Below are 23,716 nucleotides of genomic sequence, written 5' to 3'. Positions count from 1 at the left end.
CATTATTAATAAACTGAGATGGGGGCGTGGGGCGGAGGTGACTGCCACTCCTAAGCGTGCTGGCAATTTAGGACCCGCTTCACAGCACGATGCGTCATTTCATTTCCATCTGATGCCAGGGGGCTGTCCTCACACAGACCTGCTGGGGACACTTTTCAGTCCAATTCAGTCCGATCCTTGTTCCAATATCTGAAGCCTGATTTGATATCACACATGAGTAGGCATACCTGGGCGGTTCTTATCCCATTATTTCTTAATTCACTGAAAACATTGCTTTTAAATATTAACTTCAGGCAGCCACTGAATCACTGACCTTGGGAACCAATGAAAAAGGGACACAAAAGACCAAAGAAACATTAGTTTTCCAAAGGGAAAGGAAATTAGCCAACTGAGTTTAGCTTATCCAGGTGAGCTGAACAAAGAAAAAAAAAAGTTTTTAATTTCTTAAGATGGTAGGATACATATAACACACACACACAAATTAAACGGCATGGCTTTAAATTTTATACTTTAACCATGAGTGATTTTAAAGATAAGTGAAAGAGAAGACTCCTCAGAGGTTATTTTTATCCTGACAGGATCCCTCTTAGGCGGAAAATGGGCATATAGCAATTAGAGCACAAAGACGGATCAGAGAGGGAAGAGACATGGGGACATATGTATATGTATAACTGATACACTTTGTTATAAAGCAGAAACTAACACACCATTGTAAAGCAATTATACTCCAATAAAGATGTAAAAAAAAAAAAAAGATGGATCAGACAGGGAAGGAATAAGAGCCGAGACGCAGTCTCTCCCTGCCCCCACCCCCAGAGCCCTCATTCATCATCTCCTCACAAGCAGCAGCTTCTTTTCCTTCCAGGGGAAGCTCTCAGCTCTCAGTGTCCATTATCCCTGCTCCACAGCCCCTCCCCCAACCCGCTGGACCCCCCATCCCCCTCCACTCCACCCTATCCTCTCCCCGCCCCCCGGCACAATCCATTTGGATGCTTGTCAGCCCGCTAATTACCGCCCCGCCAACCTGCTACCAGGGATGTTGTCACAGAAGCACCTCCAGCTACAAAGGCACAGCCCCCACCCAGCTCTGCCAGCCCAACCCCCAAGGCGCATGCTCAGTCCCAGGTGGGCATTTCCTGCCACCCCATCAGGCCGGTTGCCTCCATGGGCCTCACCCACACCCATCACTCAGTGCCTACCCTCAGGGAGGTTGGGGCAGGGGCCTGTGGTCATTACAGGGACTTAAGGAGCAGCCTGGGTGTGTCCATGTCCCTGGACATTTGTGCTTGTCATTTCCTCTGCCCAGGTCCCCCCACACCCTACAGTCTGCAACTAACTCCTCCAGCTGACCCCCTCCTCTGCACCCACCCCCTGCAATGAGCCCCCGAAACGCACATCTAGGTCCCCTTTCATAACCTTGCTCACCGTTACTTACAGGCTTCATTCACACAGAGACCGCTTCTGTTTTATTCATTGCAACATCTCCAGCGCCTGGCAGGTAACTGGTGTTCTGTATGTGCCAAAGAGCTGTGGCTGACATGGTCCCCAAGTATTAAGAAGGACCTTTATGAAACCACACAACAATAATAGGGCATCTGATTCCACCCAACCCAGCCCCCAGTCCCCTGCCACTGAGTCTTCTTTGACCTAGCTAAAATCTCAAGTGTTGAATCCCTGCCTGTCCCAAAATCATTGAGCCTGAATTTGGTCATCTTTAAAATGGAGCAATAATAGTGCCCACTCCAGAAAGGCTGGGAGAGAATTCACGACAATAGCTAGTGGTAATCATGGTAATTCCCGGTTATCAAGCCCTTACTGTGTGCCAGGCACTGGGCACCATCCTGTTAAACCTCTCAACAGTTCGTTCATGAAATTCTTACTGAAACAGTATTTCTGCTTTCTCAGTGAATTGAAACTGAGTCTGAGGAAGGTGAAGTAACTTGCCCTGGGGCACACAACTAATGAACAGGAGAGCTGGGTCTCGCTAAACCAAAAGACAGACCACACTTTGAATCTCGGTACCAACACTGACAAAGCAAGTAGCACAGTGCCTGGCATTTAGTGGGGGTCTATAAAAAAAGCTGAATTGGAGTCTCTGGAGATGCAGGCGCCACCAAAGCCACACTGCACCGCCTTGTCCCCACCCTGAGTCTTTTCTTATTCAAATCACTCCCATCTTCAAAAGCACATCCACTGGTGTTTCTTGCTGCTCTCTGCAGGGCCAGGCAACACAGCTGAACAAAAGGCAGAATCAGGGCTTCCCTGGTGGCGCAGTGGTTGAGAGTCCGCCTGCATGCCGCGGAGCGGCTGGGCCCGTGAGCCATGGCCACTGAGCCTGCGCGTCCGGAGCCTGTGCCCCGCAACAGGAGAGACCAAAACAGTGGGAGGCCCGCGTACCACAAAAAAAAAAAAGGCAGAATCAGACCAGAGGGTCTGGGAAGCACATCCCTAAAATGATGCAACAGTGAGTCAATTCTCCAGCAAGCAATCCTGGGAAATCTGCTCTAGATAAGGTACTGATCAAGGTCCTGCAGATCATGGACCTACCCTTCAAGTTGATTACAATCCCATGGAGAGGGCAATGGACAGGCTCTCCCTGCCCTGCACCCATTCATCCTTCTCCTAGTAGGAGCACCCTGACATTGCACCGGGGACCACCCCTACCCCACTGTTAAAGAGACTGCCAGTCAAGATACTGCACCCTCCCCATGCCAATGGGTAGACACATGACCTACAGTTTGGCCAAGGAGATGTTCTTCCTAGGACTCTGAGACCCTTCCCAGCAAAGTGTTCTTTTGTGAGATCACAGGCAGAAACTGATGTAGAAGCCCTTCCAGGCCTCATCCCACCATTTCCACCCCCAAGTCTCCCTCATGCTCCTAAGAGCAGAATTGAGTCTCACTTTGCCCAGAATATGAATTTTCCCATCCCTGACAAGAGCCAGGAGAGAATCTTCCCTGTCTCCTTTTTTTTTTTTTTTTTTTTTTTGCGGTACGCGGGCCTCTCACTGTTGTGGCCTCTCCCGTTGAGGGGCACAGGCTCCGGACGCGCAGGCTCAGCGGCCATGGCTCACGGGCCCAGCCGCTCCGTGGCATGTGGGATCTTCCCGGACCGGGGCACGAACCCGTGTCCCCTGCATCGGCAGGCGGACTCTCAACCACTGCGCCACCAGGGAAGCCCTCCCCTGTCCTCTTTGCTCACTCATGTCATGTGTCTTACACTCCATCATCCCCTCCATAAGATGGGCCTCTGACTACTTCACTTGACTGGTACTAGTTGAAATACCATCTTCAGGACCCATCCAGATTAATTCTTACAATAATTTCCTCTCTCACCCCAATTAAGACATAGTAAATTATTGTGGAATTTGGCCTTTTTTTCTGGCTGATTGGGGGTTCAGTCAGGTCGTTTTGACCAATCTTGCAAGAAAGGTACAGGAAGTCCAACGATATTCCCTGCCAAATAATGTTCTACCCTATAAAATATTACCAGTTGTTATAAACTGAATTGTCTTCCCCTCCCCCCAGCAAATTCAAATGTTGAAGCCCTAACCCCCAATGTGACTATTTGGAGACAGGGCCTTTAAGGAGGTGACTAAGGTTGAATGAGGTCATAAGGGTGGGGTCCTGATCTAACAGGACTGAAGTCCTTGGAGGGAGAGGAAGAGACCCCAGGAGCACGTGCTCACTGAGGAAAAGCCATGTGAGGCCACAGGGAGAAGGCAGCCATTTGCAAGCCAGGAAGAGAGGTCTCACCAGAACCCAACCCTGCCAGCACCTTGATCTTAGACTTCCAGCCTCCAGAACTGTGAGAAAATTAATTTCTGTCATTTAAGCCACGTAGGCCATGGTATTGTTACAGCAGCCCAAGCAGACTAATATGCCAGTCGTTGTCTGTACTACCTAAATCACGGTCAACACATAATATAACAAGTCAGAGAGTCATTCACAGTCAATACCAGGAATAGGAAGCAGAGACGGCAGGATAGGAACCCTCATTCACCCCTGCGTCCCCAACAACTAGGGATGAGTCTGGTCCCATAACAGACATTCAATAAACACGTGTTGAGTTGAACTGAATCAAACATGCTGAATCTCATCAGTCATAATTTTTATAAGAATGTTCACCCAGGGCTTCCCTGGTGGCGCAGTGGTTGAGAATCCGCCTGCCAATGCAGGGGACACGGGTTCGTGCCCTGGTCCGGGAAGATCCCACATGCCGCGGAGCGGCTGGGCCCGTGAGCCATAGCCGCTGAGCCTGCGCATCCGGAGCCTGTGCTCCGCAACGGGAGAGGCCACAACAGTGAGAGGCCCGCATACCGCAAAAAAAAAAAAAAAAAAAAGAATGTGCACCCATCCACCGACTACCACCAACCTGGGCCAAAATCTACAAGTCGCTGATGTCAGGTTCCCAATTCCACTCTGGTTCACGTTGATTCTATACTTGCGGGTGAGACCGCAAACCCGTGTATGCAATACCAAGGTGTATAAATGACCCCCCCATGTATACAGTGCCATCTCACTTTATTTTACTCTCCCTACCACCCATAAGACAAACTACTTATTTTGCAGGAGAAAGAAACTGATCCTGCAGAAAGGAACTCTCCGAGTGCCCACAGGTCATAAAGGCAACACCCCAAGTTCCAACCCAGGCACTTGGATTCTGTGGCCAGTACTACTTCCACTGGGCCACACCTGTTTCCAAGTGTCGTGAAATCCATGCAACCACGGGGTAAAGGAGAAACACCCCAAGTCCTGGCACTGTGATGCTTCTTTTCTCCATTGTTTAAACCCTGGGGAGAACTAGCTCAGATACCAGACTGTTCAAATGTCGTGGGCGATCTGGCTGGGGAGCTAATCAGAGCAATTTGAGTGCACGGCTAAACGAGGACACCCCTTCCTGGACCAAGCCTTGCCTTTATGGCAACACTTCATAAGAACCATTCCCTTACAATACAACTGTCAAATCCAGCAACCGCAGGCCAGAAACATCCCAGCTGAACCCCGCCAAGCTGCTTTCTGATGTACTGTACACACAAATACCAATATTCCCCAGATGTTCTCCATGTAAAACATTTGGTTTGAGACACAGCCCTCCTTTCCCAAAAACTCTTACATTTGTTTAATGGACTCATACAGTTCAGCTAAAATATCCTGGAGCAGACATCTGAAGCCAGCCAGGCTCTGATGCAAGCATCCCATCTGCAGAAAAGAAGAACAAGTAAATAAGACGGTCCTCCCCACGATTTATGCTCCCTGCATCTTTAAGCAGGTCATAAAATGTAAGCTACGTACGGATAATAATGCAAGTTGCTTTCAAGTGTGTTTCCGAGTCCATCTCGGTATTAATCTAAGACTGATGTTCAAAAGGGCAGTGGGTCTGGCTGGCATGCTAAAGAGGAGGCCACATTCTGTTTCTTACTCCCTCAGAAAAGAAGTTAAAAGATCTGTCACTTGAGCACCCTAGATGATTGAGGTGAAGGTAGGTTTTCTCTTGGTTTTAATTTTCCAAATATAGCAATAGCTCCTTTATTCCAAAGTCACTTGTCCCTCCGGAACACAGGTAAGATGTGGCGAAATGGGAAATGTACTGGACCTTGAATCAAGAGACTCAGCTCAGCCACATACTAACTGAGTGAGCCTGGCCAGGCCAACTCTCCCCAAAATGGCTCATTCTTTTACAAGAGAAAACGGAATCTCATTAGATTCATTGTCAGGGGCCATTCAGCTCTGAGGACTGTATGAGAAAGGAAACGAACTCTTAGAAAAGCCACCCCAAGAAATAGAATCCATCCACTGAGCCCCTGAAGATGGTCACCCAATGTTCTCCTGCTAACACAATTCTAACAAGCTTGTCATGGCAAAGCTGTAGAGAAGTGGAAATATGGAACTAGAAAGCCACTAGAGACAGCCTCCCTGGTGGAATCAAGACAGGACGAATTGGCTTTTACCTTTCGTCTTTAACTTTTCTGTGTCTTGTGAGTTTTCAGTATTGAGCGTGCATTATTTTTGCTAGAGGGAAAAGAAAAATGTTATCATTTAAAAGGGTCACAAAAAGGCATGGAAGCTGATGAAGGAGCAGATAGACAAACTATAAATAGCAGACATGAGAACTCCAAAATACAGTACTGAGAACCATTTAGAAGTTCCCAAAAAGACTTCGAGAAAAGGTTTAACTACCTTCAAGATACTCTGTTTTAAGAAAGCAAGAAAGTGTGCATCCAACTGAGAAAGATCTCCATAAGAAATGGCTACAATTTTTTAAAAGATTGGCTTGTAAATAAGCGAGCTTCAATTACCTGGAAAACTATATTTAGAGCTCTCTATTATAACCTTTTAGTATTTCCACTTAACCAATGCATCAGATTAACAAGAATTCTCCACTTTCTTGACTGGGCTCATGTCACGGTGAACCCTAGGGGCCGCTGGGCTGCTCTCTGCTTCTCCCACCCTCCTCTGTTTTACTAGCCAACTCCCCACCGGCATCCCAGCCAAGCCAACTGCCCCAATATGGCAGCTTCTATAGTCCATGGAGCAACTCATGCTCCCAAAACGCCAGCAAATCATGGTATAATTGTAACTTCCTCCATTTGAGGATAAAGATCCCCAGATTCATCACTGCCAAGAAAAGGCAAAATGCAATGAGACAACATACAAAAAATGCCCAATACTGTCCAACATACAGTACATACTGCAAAGCCCCTTTTTAAATTATTATTATTCACAAATAGGCCACATGCAGAAATGTGTGTGAGTAAGAACCCTGCAGAGAGACCTTCAAAATACGAGGTTGAGAGGATGGTGTCAGAGGGCAAAGTGACACAGGGCTTGGGAGACAAGGAACAGCTGTAGCCTCTTTTGGAAGAGGACATTTCGGGTCACCCCAGTAAAAGAAGTCCTTCCAAATGTACTTCTGTAGCCCCCAGGGAATCGATTTTGCAGGACGGAATTATTTCCCTGAAACAAATAGACACACAAAAGTCGCTACAACTGGAGCCTAACAAGAAAACAAGCCAGCTGCTGATTTACAGGCAGCCTCTCATGCAACAGAGCAAAAGGTCCCCAGCTCAGGTCCAGTGGGATGGCTCTGGACACACCAGCCCTCCGTGGAGGAAGCACACTGGGAGCCACATAGGGGAGGGGCCTCACCTTGCTGTGGGCAAGGTCCCAGGTGGACCAGGCATGGATGGGACACCTTCAGGAGTGCAGACCCTTGGGCCTCTGTCATCACCATGCTCCGCCACGGTCTCAGCTCCAGCCGTGCACCTAGGCGTCTGTTTAAAGATGGTGCTGCCCGGGCCCCACCCGCAGAGAGCTGCTAAAAGGTCCCTAGGTGATTCTAATGTTCTGCCGGGACTGAGAACAAGCGGTGTAGCCGGAAGAGCCCACAGGGGGGTCAGACAGACCTGAGTTTTTAACTCCGGCGCTACCTTGCTTACTTGAGCAAATCAGTTACCCTTTCTGAGCATCAACTTTTTTAACTGCAAAGTGGGAATAACGGTCCCTTCATGACAGAGCGGCTCTGAAATAAGAGGATGCACGTAAACGGCCTCATGGAGGGGGACTATTCTACAAATGTTCTCTCCTCTCCCTTCGCCCCCTTCTTTCAAGGTTCTCCCAAGTGGGTCAGGAGTTCTGGGCATCTCCCAACTCTAAGGGGCTTCCTGCCTTGCTAGGTGGGAAGAAAAAGGGCAGGAGGGAGGCACATCTTTCCTTCTGTTGGATCCGCCCCATCACACATACAAAATACACGCACTCGGAACCCCTACTGGTGAAGCAGGCATATTATTCTACAGCAAAACTATGCAAAGAATGGAGAGTCACAAGCAGCAAAATGAGGGAACACCTAGCTTGTAAGATTTGCTTTGCTTTTCCCGGCGAGAGGAAGACCTAACCTGGGTGTGACACGTTCTCGGGAAGTCCCTGCCTCTGCCTCTATCTCTCCTGTTAGCTGCAAGCCTCTTACACCTGGCAGCACAGGGTTGAGGTATAGCAGGCCCAAGGGGATGTCTGAATTAATTATGCTCTTTGAGGCCAGGGATGGGCATTTGTAGATCAACAGAGCTCCTAAGGCCCACACGTGTTAATCCCCTAAACAGGCATTTCATACATACACCTGACTCTGATTCTGAGCAACTGGCAGAAAAGGATATCAAGGCACATTTGGCATTTGGGGGGCAGCAGCTCAAGGTCCAGTGACAGAGCAGCAGCCCCGCAGCACTTCCACGCCGGCATCCCCTTCAAGTAGTGCAGACGTGAGCCAGTGACTTAATTTTCTGTGCCTCCGTTTATCCACTGTAAAATGGGGATGATAATGCTGTGCATCTCTTAGGGTTACCATGAGGATGAATTAGGTCGGTGATTCAACGTGCTTAGACTACCGCCTGGCACAATTCCTGCTGTGTAATTGTTTGTTATTATTATTACTCCATGGGAAAGTAACAGGCAAGGAGACCTCAAACTATGGCTCCAGTACAAAGGCGTGGGGTCTTAGGGCCCTCCAGTTATCACAAAAGAAGGTGTGGACTGAAGAAAGGGGGGTGGTATATCCTCAGATGAATACAACGAGCTTTCCATTACTGTGTTTCCCAAGGACAGACCATGGACCAACCCCATCACCTTCCCTTGTGTTATCTGCTTAAAATGCTGAAGATTCTCAGGTCTACCTAAGTCACACCCCAGCCCTGCTGGACCAGGCTCTCTGGGGTGGGTGCCAAAGATGGTGCATTTTAACTGGCACACCCAGGGGACTCCCATGTCCCCACAAATCTAAGAGCCCTTAGACTGGCTAAGCTCATTAACTAGAGGGTCATGTCCATTTGCCCACCATCATAGCCTGAGAGGCTTGCACATAGTACATGCTCAACAAATATCAGATGAATCCATTCAAGAGTTACAACTCAGTAAGTAGTCAGTCAGTTGTTTTGAAGGTGGCAGGCACATGCAAAGCAATGTTAAATCAGACAGACAACTTCATTCATTTATTCTAAAAATCTTCACCCTGCTTACTATATACCAGGCGCTGTTCTAGACACTGGAGATGCAGAGAACATGATGAATGAGGTTGTTTAGAGATAATTAAAGATGGTGACAAGTGCTGTGGACGGAGCTAATAAAGCAAGGAAACTGGTGGAGCATGTCCCTGCTGTCATTAAACTCGGCCTCTAGAGCAGCGCCACCCTTTAGAACTTTCTATGATAATGGAAATGATCTTTCCTGCATTGTCCGATGGTTGCCACTAGCCCCATAGGGTTTTCCAGCACTTAACATGTGGCTAGTATGCCCGAGGAACTTAAGTTTTTAATTTTATTTCACTGTAATTAATGTTAACTTTAATAGGCACGTGTGTCCACATAACAGCACACGTCTAGGGGCAGAAAGACATTAGTAGACTAGAAATCGTAACACAAGGCACTCAGTGCTATGAGGGTGAGGGAGGCGGGTAGACCACCATGTGTTATCAAATGCCTCTCACCCAATTACCAGATGCCCTAATGTTCTCTGGCTCTGGGAATTGAAAGAACAAGGTCAGGTACAAGGCATTGTACGTGGGCTGGAATTTTTATAGGCCATGATCAGTTGGAAGTGGTATGCAGCCCGGCCAAGCCCCAGAGACTGTGGTTCAAGAACACACCACCATCCACAAAGCCTGCCCACAGCTGCCAGAGAGATCTCTCTCTTCCCCGTCATTCCGCTGATGGTCATTTTGTCCTTGGCTACAACGTCCCACTGGGCCTTGCGTGGATTTTACGAGATTTCTTCGCTTCAAGCATAAGTACGGATACAAGCCTCCTAAATTCCACCGGAAAATTGGTGGCTAATCCAAACATTTCATAAAATTAGAACTCATTGTGGGGCTGAAAGGAATTCAGACTGTGCCGCCACCAGAGAAATGCAAAATATTTGTTATAATTTTTTCCTTCATGAGCTGTTTCAAGCAGCAAGTGCTTTTTCAGCTTGAAGTTAAAGGAGGCGCTGGGGCGGTGGGGGGAAGGAATGGGAGAGTTTTTGTTTTTGTTTTGTTTTCTCTGTGGTTTGCAAAAAGCATCACCAGATGATGAAAAACCGAGGAATCCTGCTGACTACCTAATCCCTTGGCTAGCAGAGATAATAAACTCTCCCCGTCTCGGCTGCACCTTGCCTTTACAAAGATGGTGTTTTTCTTGGAAAATGGTACTTTTGCTCCTTAATTTTCTTCTTAGGCTTTAGCCCCAGAATTTTTTCTATGCTGAGATTTCATCAGCAAGAGAGAGACTGCAATCATTCATTCAGGCATGCAGGCAGGCAGGTCACCAATACTGATTTGCCAGGCACCATGCTAGGCACTTGAGATAACACCGGTAAACAAAACTGGTGAAAATCCATGCCCTGGAAGAGCCTGCCTTCCCGTGAAGGAGGACAAACAAGGGAAGAGCTGGTGACTGCCACTTGCAATTTGGAGACAAGACCTGAAGACTCACCAAATGCAGAAACTGGATGGGGCTGGAAAGTAAGCTCCAAATCAGTCCCAGAACTCTCATCTCACAGAGAAATTAGTTGAAGCCATAGAAGGGGCGTAATTTGCCCAAGGTCACACAGCTCAAGTTGTGGCAGTGGTGGGACTGGCCCCCAGGCCTCCTGACAACATCCCCAGACTCCTCACACTCCACAGCCATTCCACAAACACGAAGTGCCTTCTTCTCGTGCACCAGGCACAGAACCAGACACAGGGAGGACATAAGTGAGTAAGACACGGAATAACTGGCTTCATGGAACCAAGTTCCTCCAGTTGCTCTTTTCACAAGCCTGGACACAACTTCTCTGAATGGTAAGTCTGGGTTCAGTGGGAGTCCACCCCACAGCGTGTGGGTGAAGGACCAAAGCAAGAAGCTGCAGAAGCCTCCAAGGATCCGTGCCCACGAGAGGCCATGGAGCCCAATGATTACAACCTTGACCTTGAAGTCAGACAGCCCAGCCCTAGATGCCAGCTCTGTGACTCTGGGCAAGTCTTGTGACCTCTCTAAGCCTCTCCTTCCTGGTCTGCAACATGAATGTACTAATAACACAGGCTCAAAGGAGAGATAGCATGTAAAGTAGTTAGCACAGTGCCTGGCTCACACACGCGCCACTCAATAAATGTTTCCTGCTATCACAACCGTTAGGGAAAGAATCCTCCTTCCGCTCTGGACCTTCCTACACATTCAAGAAGGTGGATACGGCTCAGTGGAGATTTCCACTTCATTCCTCCCCTCTCCAGGACTTCTGCCACGAGCTGCCTGCACACCCACTCACACACTGGTTCCTTCCCCGAGCATCCCATTTGATTCTGCCTGGGAAACAGATATCAATTAACCACAAGGAAGATGCAAAGTAGGGTTCTCCCTGGAGCAGGTGCATCACTGCCCTGCCTTTCCACCCAAATACATTCACGTGCTGGGCTCTGAGCTCACCAGATCAACCCGAGTATCAGCCTCTTCCCTCCCACGGCTTCTGCTAGTGGGAGAAATAATTCACTTTCTAATCTACCAAGAGCTAGACAAGGTAGCAGCGTTACATCAGGGGCCACTGAGAGCTTCTCAAAGTTTGCTGTCTTCTCTTCTAATCGATACTGAGAAAGTCATGTCTGCATAATGAATGTACTTGATGTAAAGGGGCGAAATTCTAAGAGACTAAAGCACACACAAAAGAAATACCATAGGGAATCAGTGTCCTTAAATGGACCAGCGAGGAGGGGTAAGCGTTGACCACAAAGGCTGGGGATCTAGAAATGACAAGGGGTAGCTGCACGTTCTAGAACCAAGAGGTGGCTGAGCTCCTTTGGGGCAGGGGCTGTTCCCTGTTGCTGTTGCCCAGCCCCACCCCACCACCTCCCTGGTGCCCACACAGGGCCTGGCACAGCAGTGGAGCCCCGCAAATATTTGAATAAATGTGTTTAAACGTGCAACCTGGGAGAGGCAGAGGAAAAATGACAGCTATTTCTACTCCTCCTCGGAAGCCGTCTAGGGTCGTAGCCGAGAGCTCAGTCAGACGTGAGTTTCATTCCTGCCGTCATCCCCAGGTCACAAAGAGTGTGTCCCTGGGCCTCAGTTCCCTCTGCAGTAAAATGGGGGTTGTGAGAGCATCTCTCTCATTGGGACGGGGGGTGTCTAAGAACGACCAGGAATTCAGCGAGATGACGCAGGCAACACACTCACCCCAAGGCCTGGCGAATACAAAGTGCTCCACAGAGGTGAGCTTGACAGAGTGATTTCATCTTTAAGGATGAAAGACTAGTAAACATACCGGTCAATTCTTCCTTTTAAGTGAGGATGCCGAAAACATGCCTTCCACTGGGGAGAGGGCCCCTCCTTAGTCTTCTCCTCCCGCCCGGAGTCTTGCCTCCACCCACCTGTCCCCAGGTTGAAGGAGCACCCTGGATGCTGAACGCCCCCCGCCGCCCCGTCGATGCTAAAAGCACTGGGAGACCCAAATGCTCATGGAGAGCAGGGGCAGCCACAGGCCTCCAGCCTCACTGGGACCAAAAGCAAAGTCCCCTAAACTCGAAGTAACTAAGGAATGAGTGAAGATCCCTCCAATCAACCCAGCAGAATATGAGTTTGCCTTCCTCTGAATCCCAAATAATAACAGCTAATTTTTATTGAGAACTGGCTACATGTCAGGCACAGTCCTCGGCACTGTCCCTGACAACCCAGGAGGCAGGTTCTATTATCATCCCACTTTATAGATGAGAAAACTGATTAGGTTCTTTGAAAATGAGAATGGTCTAACTCACAATAGAGCCTAGGCCAGAACTCACTTCACAGACGTGCTTCAAAAGCAATGTCTGCCTTGAGCTGAATGGAAATGCAGACTCTCCCTACGCTTGACAAAGCCTGCACCTAACAATCTGAAAAAGGTTTGGGAAGCTGAAGATACTTCCCCTTCCCGCAACAAGACCTCCTGCCAAAAACCAGGCAGTAGGAAATGAAGTCTACATTTCACCAGGTGCATTCAGCAAATCCCAGGATTCTCTTCCTACGCGCTGGCAGGAACCTTGGAGAGCATTTTGTCTTGGCCCCTCGATTTACAGGCGAAGAAAGGGGCTTCAACACCTGGGCACCTACTCTGTGATGCCCTGTGCCCAGGCTGCCCAAGGTAAAAAGACAGCTGAGATCCCATCCTGCCTTTCCCAAGAGGGCTCCTTCCAAGGATAACATTCTCTGTGGGCCACACACTTTTCTAAGAACTTGACGTACAACTCATTTATCCTCACAACCACTCCCATTTCACAAATGAATAAACCGAGTCAAGCTGACCATCTCAAATTTACACAGGAGGTTGGAGCAGGGTCTCAAACCCAGGCGCTCAGAACCAGCCCACACTCCCTTTGGATTCCTGGATTGGATCGTCCACTTCCCTTCCACCTTCCTGTGAGTGTCATTGGCAGCTAGGGTGAATCATACATGAACTGAGCCCAACTCATAATGAAATGACTTCAGCCAGCAAGGATTCCTTCCAACCTGCACCCATCAGCTGCTTTTGTGGCTTTCGAGCCACGTGAGCTACAAGGAGCATGACACCAGCGAGAGGGAATTGGGGACTTAAGGAAACACTGACAAAGCAGCAGCTCCCTTTTTTCAAACTCCCTTTGGCCACAGAGTTGCAAGTTGCGTCCTGAGCCATCTGGACACCGCCCTTCCCCTCCCCTTCCAGGGAAGGAGGGAACCTACCACAGCAGCCTCTTAGCACCCACCCACTGGAAACCTCCAGCTGCCTCTCAATACCTCTAATGAAAGTAAGCGAAGTGGCATTCTTTTCTCGAGTTTAAAAGGCAAATCACGATGGTGTTTTTTCCAGACATACATTAAACTCCGCACTCCAGCCGGTTTACAATTCCTTAAGTGCTTGATTTACAGCCCAGAGAGAAAATGTTTTGAAAATCTTGCAAATGCATTTCGTGTCTCCAGCTTGCCTACTCTGCAGAGCTGATCACCGGGGATTCTCAGATGGGGGGCGGGCGACTCCCGGAAGTGTGGGAGTGACCCAAGGAGGCCACAGAGCTCCAAAGAACCACGGGGAGCAGCCGCCAGGGGTGGGAACCGGCTTCCCTCCTCCTCCCTCCAGCCCTTCAGAGCCGCAGTGGAGACGCACCTGGCCGTGCTGGGTCCTCCACCGCGGTCCACTTGGTGGTAAGGAGAGGGGTGACCCAGAGCAGGAGGATGGGGGCCCAAGGGGCCTTTCCCCCCTTCTCAGGACTGCTGGTGCACTCTTGATACAGCTGCTGTTCACTCGTGCATTCATTCATCCATTCATTCATTCTTACCGAACACCTACTGTACGTACGCCCGGCACCCGGTACAGGCCAGGATGCCGTGGTCAGACAGTGACCCTGCTTCCCTTCTAATGGGGGAGGAAGGGGAAGCTGTACACAGACAAAGCATCAAACCCACAAGCTCTGAAGGAAACCGACACAGGGCCAAGACAGGAGGACAAGGGAGTGAGAGTTTGGACAGCCAGTCAGGACCTGAAGGATGTAACAGATTCAGTTTCAGTCCTCAGCAACCCATGGGAGGGTTTAAAGCAGGGACAGCCATGGCCTGGCATACGAAGGCCACAGGGCTTCCCTGGTGGCGCAGTGGTGGAGAGTCCACCTGCCGATGCAGGGGACGCGGGTTCGTGCCCCGGTCCGGGAGGATCCCACATGTCGTGGAGCGGCTGGGCCCGTGAGCCATGGCCGCTGAGCCTGCGCGTCCGGAGCCTGTGTCCCGCAACGGGAGAGGCCACAACAGTGAGAGGCCCGCGTACAGGAAAAAAAAAAAAAAAAGAAGGCCACCAGGTGCTCGATGCTAGTACTTCTCAACAAAGTAGTAATACTAGCTCTGGTTTTCAAGACACTATGCACAGGATCTGCATTGCAAGCTCCCAAATCCTACTTCTCATGGCAATCACACTTGGTCGGATATTGGTCACCGCACTTTCAAGATGAGAAAACAAAAGCTCAGGGGAAACGTGCAGCTTGCCCAGGATCCTCCAGCTGCTGAGCCACAGGGAGGCAAAGGAACCCAAGTCTGCCATGATTTCTTTCTCCTCATTTATATACTCCCTTGCATCATTCTCAGACTATTCCAGATGTGTTCACGACACGCCCCAACTAAGTTCTCGGGACCTCGATGGCAGGTCATATTCTGCTCTGAAACTTCCCACTGTCCTGGGCACTTTAGGAAGCCCTCATGAGATACACCCGGTTTACTGCCAAATGGAAAGGAAAAGGGGTACCAACCCCAGCGGAGGATGTGCCTTCAACATGGGGAATCTTCAGCCCAGCCCCGGTTTAACATGCAGTTAACAGCTTACCGGAGAGCCTCGCCATGAAGTCAACATCTGGCTGCTTCTGGACCATTTCCAGAGAATTTTATCAATACAGCCAGACTCCACTCACGGTGGGTCATCTGGCCCAGCCCCTCCTGTGCCGGGGCCTGGGATCTTCTCATTCCTGCGCTGTACAGTGGCGTCTGGGCCAGCGGAATGATAAATGCATTCTGCTTTAAAGCAGATACTTCACAAATCATAACTTACAGATGCTCCAGGACTTTCATGTGGGAAAGACAAATGAGACTTAGGCTGTCTGACTCCAGAGCCACTGAGGACAGGAAGCCACAGCCAGGAAGGCTCTCTCCCCCTAACAAGCGCATGACCAAATGTAACAGAAAGAGAATTCGTGCAGGGAAGGTCTGCCTGGCTTTGCAGACTCTGCTACGTAACCCGCCATTCATTTCCAGCCATTGTCTTTCCTTGCCCACAAATCGGAAAGCTCCTTGAGGTCAGGGGTGGTGACCTCCAGCCTCCACACCTCCTAAAACAGTCCCTCGCTCACGGTATTCCCTTCTGTGCCATCCTACAAGCCTTTGCGCTGGACCTACTATGTGCCTGGCACACTGCTAGGCACAGACAGTAGGTCCAAGACGGTTAGAAGGGGCTTCCCAGCAGACAAGACACCTCAACTCAACCCTTATCTCCTGCGGCTTCCCAGGAGGAAGTGAGATCAGACGTCCTGGAGTGGGGTGGGTGCATTTCTGTCTGCAGGCCGGGAAGTGAACCAGCTGACCTCCCGAGGCCCCCTAGGGATTCCAGAACCTGAGGCTGCTGAAGGCACGAAGAACAGAGTGTGTGCCCAGGAGAAGAGCTCCCTGACCTGCTTCATTAAAACAGACCCGGGGCCCAACTAGCAGAGGTCTCTCTCCCCCAGCACCGTGCTGAGGCTTATCTTCTCTTAGCTCAACTCCTGTGAAAACCTCCAGGCTGGCTCCCTGCTCCAAGCCAGCATACCAGACCCATGGGTTCGGAGCCCCCGCTGCGGCCAGAGCCCAGCTCAGCCCACCTAGAGGAAGGGAGCTGGCCAAGGTCTCTGCATTCACGCTGCCTGGGTCCAGACCCTCTCTGCTGCTGCGTGTGACTCTGGCAATTAGCGAACCCCTCTGTGACTCCATCTCTTCATCTGGGAAATGAGACGATTGCAGGATTGTCACGAGAATTAAATTAGTTAAATGGACCTGGCACGTTAGAGGCACTCAAGAAGAATTAGCCGCTATTATTATCATTATTATTATTCAATGTTATTATTATTCCCCCCATCCCATATCACCAACCTTGCCTCCCACTATGCCCCAGCATACACCCTGCATTCCAAGAGATCTGGCCTGCTCACCCTGGAATCTGCCCTCTGCCCGAAAGCTTCCATATTTCAGTCTTCGGAAACTCAAATCAAGGGTCATCTTCAACAGCCCTTGCCCTCCCTAATCCTACAGTACACCCTCTCTCTATACCCTTCCTAACAACAAGAAACCCCTCCAGGAGAAGACCCTCCCCATGGCTAATCTTCTGGCACATGAGTGAAACACCGCACCCAAATCCAGAGGTCACCTGCTGTGCATCAAAAAGAAGGTTTTCCATTTCACCAGCAGCAATGGGTCTCAAAACAGATAAACCTGTCTGACACTGCCTAGCTGTTTGATCCTGGGCAAGTTACTTAACCTCCCCAAGCGCTGTTTTCCCCACTGGTTAAATGGGTGTAACAAGAGTGCGCACCTCTTAGGATCGCGGTGACGATCAAACAATAGAAAATGTCTGTAAAGCACTTAGCACAGCGTGACACACCACAAACTCTCAAAAATATCCGCTGGTAGTAATAACAGCGGCAGCAGCAGCAATACAGGAGTGGGTGTTCCTGTCTAGCATGGAACTCAGTTTAATGAACTGATCTTCAATGAGCTACATTCCAACTTGAAAATCTCCAGAAGTAATCAATTCCTGTATAGAAGAGGTACCCATGGCCTAGCAACTGCTCACTCTGCTTCTTCCACCAGACTTTAAGTTCCTCGGGTCTCATCCATGTGTACGTCCCAGAATTTAACATGGTGAGAAGCATATGGCAGATGGTAATAAATCTTTGTTGAACTGAGCAGAATTAGTTCAATAGTTGTAAGTATATTTCGTTTTGCTACTAGATTATAAGCTCTTTAAGAGTGAGGCTCATGTCTTGCTCCAGTAAAGATTTATTAAACGAGTGATGGAAAAGTACCAAACTAAGAATCAGGTTTCTTAGACCCAGCCCAGTCACTCACCAGCTGTGCAACCTCAGAAAAGTCACTGAACAATTCTGTACCTTATTTTTCCCACCTCAAGGATGAGAAGTTTGGACCACGTGTCTGCCAAAGTCCCTTACTCCCTGAAACTGGGTTTGGGCCTTAGCTGCAACATGGCACCTCAGCCACCATGCGTATGACAGCCATGCACCCCTGGCTCAGCAGGCCAGCTTACTAATTTGCATCCCTGATCTGCAATTTTCCAGCACCAGGCTATCAATAACTTTGGGCCAGTGCTTTAAACACCCATTTTTAGTCAAATCAGTTCCTTTGCTGGGCAAGGATGCCCCATCTCCCACGCACCATGGCAAACTGGGGGCACGATTTGCCCGCCAGCCCTGCCACTCCCATGCCAGACCCCTCCCGGAGACCTGCTTCCTGCTCACACCACGTCACGGACTGCTCACAGGAGCTAACCTGGTGCAGAGGGAGAGGTGAACTTAGCCCTTGACGGTGAGGTGATCGCAAAACACCTCTCCCCAAAACGTTGTTTGTTTTTGCCCTTGAATTTTTTGGCAAAATGCTCTGTGCAGCCTGAGGGTCCAGGGAGTTTGGCTCAAAGAAAATGCCATGTTATAACACTGGGGCTCACTACACAGCCCTGCCTGAAACTGTATCAAAACAAAAGTTGTGCAATAAACAAAGCCCAAATTCAAGGCCTTAGAAATGTGTTCAGATCCTATCGGAATCTGGCTGACTGTCGTGACTTCCTATGGGTGCACATCCCTAATTAACCAGAAAACTTGATGATTTCTCCTTCCTCTCTCTGAGTGAGTTAACTGTCCAATGCATCATGCCTCTCTGATGGTCTTAAAATCTAAATGAAAGTCCAAATGATATGAGAAAAACATCTGCTAAAAGAGGAAAGTAAATTTGCTAATTTCCCTTTTTGAGGTTTTCTATAGGTTATTTTATTGAATTCTCACAACTAGTCCATGAAGTTGGTACTATATTAGCCCATTTCACAGATGAGGAAGTGGAGGTTTCTGAAAGTTACATAGCTTGCCCAAAGTCACAAGGCTAGTCAGGGATCAGTCAGGACTTGAACGTAAGCCAGGACTCTTAGCCCTTCTGCAAGAGTGCCTCCTTTGTGGGGCTTGTTAATCTCTGGAAGAAGCCACTTTGAGTCCTTTCTCGTGGACATGCTCAGGCAGCAGCAGCAGGACTACATTTGGGATGAAGAGGGGAAGATGCCTGGACCACGCAGAGGACTGGACCAGCCAACTCCAAGTTCCAGATTCTGCAACTCTCTATGGAACTGCCTTTCACGGAGTGCTGATGCTGCATGGTATTTTGTTTGATTCAGAAGGCCCTTGCAGACGTGCAATTAAAAGCCACAACATTCTTATTCTTAAACACTTCTCTGTCTCAGGGGGGCTGATTTCACAGCATCTCATGGAGCCTGACACCCAGCACCCGATTTCCGCCACTCACATTGGCAAAGGAGCTGAAAGTCACCGCTCCTCTTGGGAAGTGCTCTGAAGGGCGTGGGTACAAACGAAAATAAAACATCACTTCACAATTCTACCCAAAGACCTAAAAGGTAGAATTGAGACAGCGTGCTCTGAATTCTCCTAAACTGCACCCCAAAATCAAATTGTGGGTTTTAGTGCATCCTTAGAACCAGAAGAAAACTCCAAGTTCACACTTCAGATGAAAATTCCTTGCTGCTCTTGACAGATTCTGAGTCACCAAGCACTGTACAGGCAAGAACAACTTGCTGACCAATTTGTTTGATGTTTGTTTTATTTTCTGTCCAGTCAGGCACAGGGAATTTTCCACCTGACAATTCCTGTTTCTCACTTAAGTTCTGACACCATCTGTGAGCAGTGTGCTCAGCAGGGGAAGGACTTGAGGCCAAGGAAGCCTTCCCTTCACCCAACCTCGGTTCTCCCATCTGCTTAATGCAGGGTTTTCACCAGATGATTTTGCTAACATCCTAAGTTTATCTATCAAGTAGAAAGCAGTCTGGGGATTGCCAGTTTCTGGATGGATATGCTACCAGATTCAAAATCTTTGCATAATTTTTGAGTAAAACATGAGATGGAGCTGAAATGAATAGCACAATGGGAAACTGAACTAGGGCTGGACAATACCAGAGCAGGACTCAAATCTTGCGGCCGTGAAATGAGCCTCTTCCGTTCTCAGGGCGCCCCCTAGTGGCCACTCGACTAAATCCCGACGGAATGCTCATAGTTCCTGCAAATAAAGGGAAAGACACCCACCAAAAGAGAAAGGCAGGCTCCCGTCTACTGATGCAATCCCTTTCACTCTACCCTAGTCCGTGGATCAGACAGCAAGACAAATACCTGAGGCCCCAGTGAAGCTCAGAAAGATGTCTGCCATGAGACAAGCTTTCACTCTTGCAGTTAGTGGCAGCTCCCCAGGCTTCTGGTATCTGTGTCCCCTCACAAATCCCAGACACACCCTTACCACTCAACCCCTCACAAGCTCACATCCTCAACCTGCAGCTCCAACCGCGTCTGGTTTTCATTACTCCGCTTTCCAACTTCCCAGCGCGATTCTTCAACAGCTATTAAGACAACATGAGCAAGGAGCTAGGCTTAGTTTTTGCTTATTCAACATCCAGCCTGGGGAATATCACCTCAGACGAAAAGCATGAATGAAGTGCACGTTTCTCAGCCTCCTCTTCCACAGACCTGCCAGTGTGCTCCTCAAAGGTCATCTTTACTACCATCTCCTCTTGAAATTTTTCAACCTACAAAAATGGCACCTGCCCTCTCAACACAACGACTTGCTTGCTACAGAATTTGTTGATAGTCGACAGCTTAAAAATACAAGGTACAATCTCTCAAATTTCCAATTAACCTGTAACAGACTTTTTTTAGGCTATAGGATAAAGCCGTATCAACCCAAAGAGTGAAGCCTAGAATGAGGGAGTTACCCAGGTAACCAAATATTTGAGAATTTGGGGGCTGAACTTTCTGACTGATGCCCCATTTTGTCCACAGAACTGTCCCTGCAAAGATGCAAAAGAAAAATACTGACATTAACCTACCACCTCATTCAACAGTCCATTTTGCTTGTTCCCTATGGTCATTTGTTAAGTCTACAAGCAACCTGGGGCCTGAAACAGCCCCCAAAAGTGTACACAAGGAGTCCCATAATCAGTTCCTGACTTTGGCCCCCAATCGATTAAAATCCATCTGATATGCTGCAAATCAAAGAGCCATGTTAATTTCCTGCCACACACCACACAAAATCTTTCTGCAACAGTCAGTCACTTTGAACCCAAACCTCCAGCCACAAGCAGTGTGGATTTCAAGGGCCCGTTCTGCAGAAAGGAAAATGACAACACACTGAGGTTGGGACAATGCAGAGACCCCAAGGCACTCGAGGCGCTACTTGGGGCTGTGTAAATGGTCTTGGGACCCTGACAGGGTTTCGGCTGTCACAAAGAGTGGGGTGGCTGGGGCAGACCCCTTAAGCAATGTAGTAGCCCTGCAGCCAGGGCCTGAAATGCAGTTGAGTCTGCAACTCCACGTCCGTGTGGGTGTCCATGCCCTAGGCATTTCAGTCCTCCCAGAAGCCAGCAACAAACTGTCATAACCCTCAGGCATGCAGCAGCCTTTACTTTTGTCGCCTAACCTTCTCTCTTAAAAAGGAGGCAGGAGTCCGTCCTCCCTTGCAGCGACAGCAGCATCGCGGTAACGGGGGGTGTGAGGATGCAGGGGAGGGGGTCTCATTCATCTACAGGGCATGGGGCTTGGGGGACCAGCTCCGGGCTGAGTTTGTGGTTCTGTCTGGAGTTAAAGCAATAAGGCATTCCAGGGAATGAATGCATGCCCGCGAGGGAGACCCCAACGGTCCCGACGTTGCAAAGTGTTTGCAAATCATAAACACTACTTTGCTGATGGGATCAAAACCCCCAAAATATGCGCAGACAGGATGTAACAAGTGTTTCGGGAGAAAGACACGCCTGAGTCACGGGGAGCTGGGGGGAGAGTGAGGAATCTGTCTGGGGGTTCCCGGGAAGCCCCTTCTCGGACAAGAGACCCTCCTCTGCGCCCCAGACCCCGCCGCGCGCGCGCTGGGTCCCCAGCCGCGTCTAGCCCGAGCCCCCCGGGTCTCCCCCCAACTCACCACTCGGCCCGAAAACCTCTCGGTGGCCCGCTTGACTTTGCCGTAGGTGCCTTTGCCCAGGGTCTCCTGCAGCTCGTAGCGGTGTTTCAAGTTGTGCTTGTGGTGATGCCGCTTCACCCCGTGCGGCTTCCTGGGCTCCGGGGCCGCCGCCGCGGGGGCTGCTGTCGCCCCCGCCCCCGCCTCCGGGGGAGAGCCCGGAGCCCCCGGCCCCAAGTCCGGGCAGTCCCCGGCCGCGGGCGCAGCGGCCCCCTCCATGTCCGAACGCGGGGCAAGCCGGGCCGGAGAGGGCAGGACAGGGCACGGCGCTCGCGGTGTCTGGGTCCCCGCCGAGGGAAACCTGGGCGCGCTCAAGGTCGCCCCCGCAGCATTGGGTAGGCGGCCGGCTCCCGCCCGGGCTGCGGCTGGGTCACTGGCAGCGGCGGGGACCGCACATCTGGCGCCCCCGGCGCGCACGATCCGCGCACCGCCCACCAGCCGCGGCGAGCTGCGGCGCGTCGGGCGAGGTGGCGGCGGTGGCGGGGGAGGCGGTGGTGTTCGCAGGAGGGAGGGGAGAGGGGTGGCTCCGAGCGCAGAAGGGGGAGTGTTATGTGGGGCGCCGCGCCCCCGGACCCCTCCCCGGGAAGACGCGCAGACGGGGCGGAGGCGGCGAGCGCGGGCCGGCCCCGGGGGAGGGGGGCGAGGGGCGGGGCGGCCGGGGCTTCCCCCACCTCCCGGTACCTGGGGCCACCCCGAGCTGGGAGGGGGACGGGTGCGTGTCGCGACTCGCCCTTTGTGGCGCGCCGCCTAGGCCGCGGCGGCGGCGGCCGGCGGGCTTTGTCCTCGCTCGGCCGGGACGGAGACGGAGGATTCCCAGCCCGGGCGACCCCTCCCCGGGCTCGCCCGCCGCAACTACCGCGGGCCCTCGGCCGCCGCCGCCCCCGCCCCCGCCGCCGCCACCGCCTCCTCCGACTCCTGCTCCGGCCGCTCGGCCTCCCTTCCTGCTCGCGCCCTGGCGGCGGCGGCGGCGGCGGCGGTGGCTCGCCGAGCCCCGGGGCCGGGCAGGCTAGAGCGCTCGGAGCCGAGGGCCACCGGGGCCCTCTCGCGATCCGGCCGGGGGCGCCGCGGGCTCGGGCGCCCCTTCATTTTCTTTTGGGTGTCGCCGCGGCCGCCAGGCCGGAGACGGGGGAGAGGCTGGGGGAGGGGAGCAGCGCGGGTGTTGGGTTACAGGCGGTGAGTCACGGCCACCCCTGCCCAGCCGCGGTGCTCAGCCCCCTCCGCCCCGCCGGGGCTGGCATCCCCGCCTCGCAGACCCCCGCCGCGGCAGTGGAAGGGCTGCTCGCCCCGGGCAGCTGCGCGCCCCCGAAAACCCCAAGAGGGGCGCGCTGAGCCCGGCGCCGCGCCCTCCCCTAAGAAAGGCGGAGTCGGGGAGGGAGGGAGGCTAGGAGGCTGAATCTGGGGCCCGCCGCCGCACTGCCGCCCTCCGACACCATCCAGAGAGAGGAGGGCGTCGGCTGACAGAGGAGGAGAGCTGGGTGCCCACCCTGCCCGCCAAGGCTGCCTCTGGAGGTGGGCAAACCAGGGGCCTCGAATGGAGCAGGGCCTGGGGCCTGCTGAAGCCAGAGGCGACTTGCAGGCCTCTCGGCCCCTTGGGCCTTTAGAGTTTTCCTTTAACTGAAATGGCCAGATCCTGGACATGGTACCAGGCACTCTACCCGCCACAAGCGAGGGTCAGGCAGGAAGGGCCTACGTCTGCAGCCAGGCTGCCCCGTTCTTCTAAGAAGCAGCAAGGAAAAATAAAGAAGGCAAAAGGACAAGAAACCTTAGGAATTTTTTTTATAAATGGTGCCGTGTACCAGACTAGGATGGGAACAGTGAGGTATGAAGGATGTCTGGTGCGTTCTGCAGATGGCTTGGTGGTTCTTACTTTTTCACCAGTGAGCCGGGCTCGCCCTTCCTCTGCAGCTCTCAGGTTCATCCCTTCTGCATTCCTGCTGTCTTCACTCCTGTCTGTCCCTTATCACCTTACCGTGGACT

General features: G+C 51.2%; 1 protein-coding gene across 1 annotated transcript in view; it reads right to left on the bottom strand.

The window, feature by feature from the left end:
* NUAK1 (NUAK family kinase 1) overlaps nucleotides 1-22,192 on the bottom strand; it is a 69,920-nt gene extending 47,728 nt beyond the window's left edge. The window contains exon 1 of the mRNA XM_081247849.1: nucleotides 21,704-22,192. Within this exon, the coding sequence (XP_081103975.1) occupies nucleotides 21,704-21,958 (255 nt within the window). The 5' untranslated portion in view covers nucleotides 21,959-22,192. The remainder of the gene's footprint in view (nucleotides 1-21,703) is intronic.
* Between the last annotated feature and the right edge of the window lie 1,524 nt (nucleotides 22,193-23,716).

The sequence above is a fragment of the Mesoplodon bidens genome, assembly GCF_964165515.1.
Source record: "Mesoplodon bidens genome assembly, chromosome: 11".
Taxonomy (NCBI): Eukaryota; Metazoa; Chordata; class Mammalia; order Artiodactyla; family Ziphiidae; genus Mesoplodon; species Mesoplodon bidens.
This window is presented reverse-complemented; position numbering and strand designations above follow the sequence as displayed.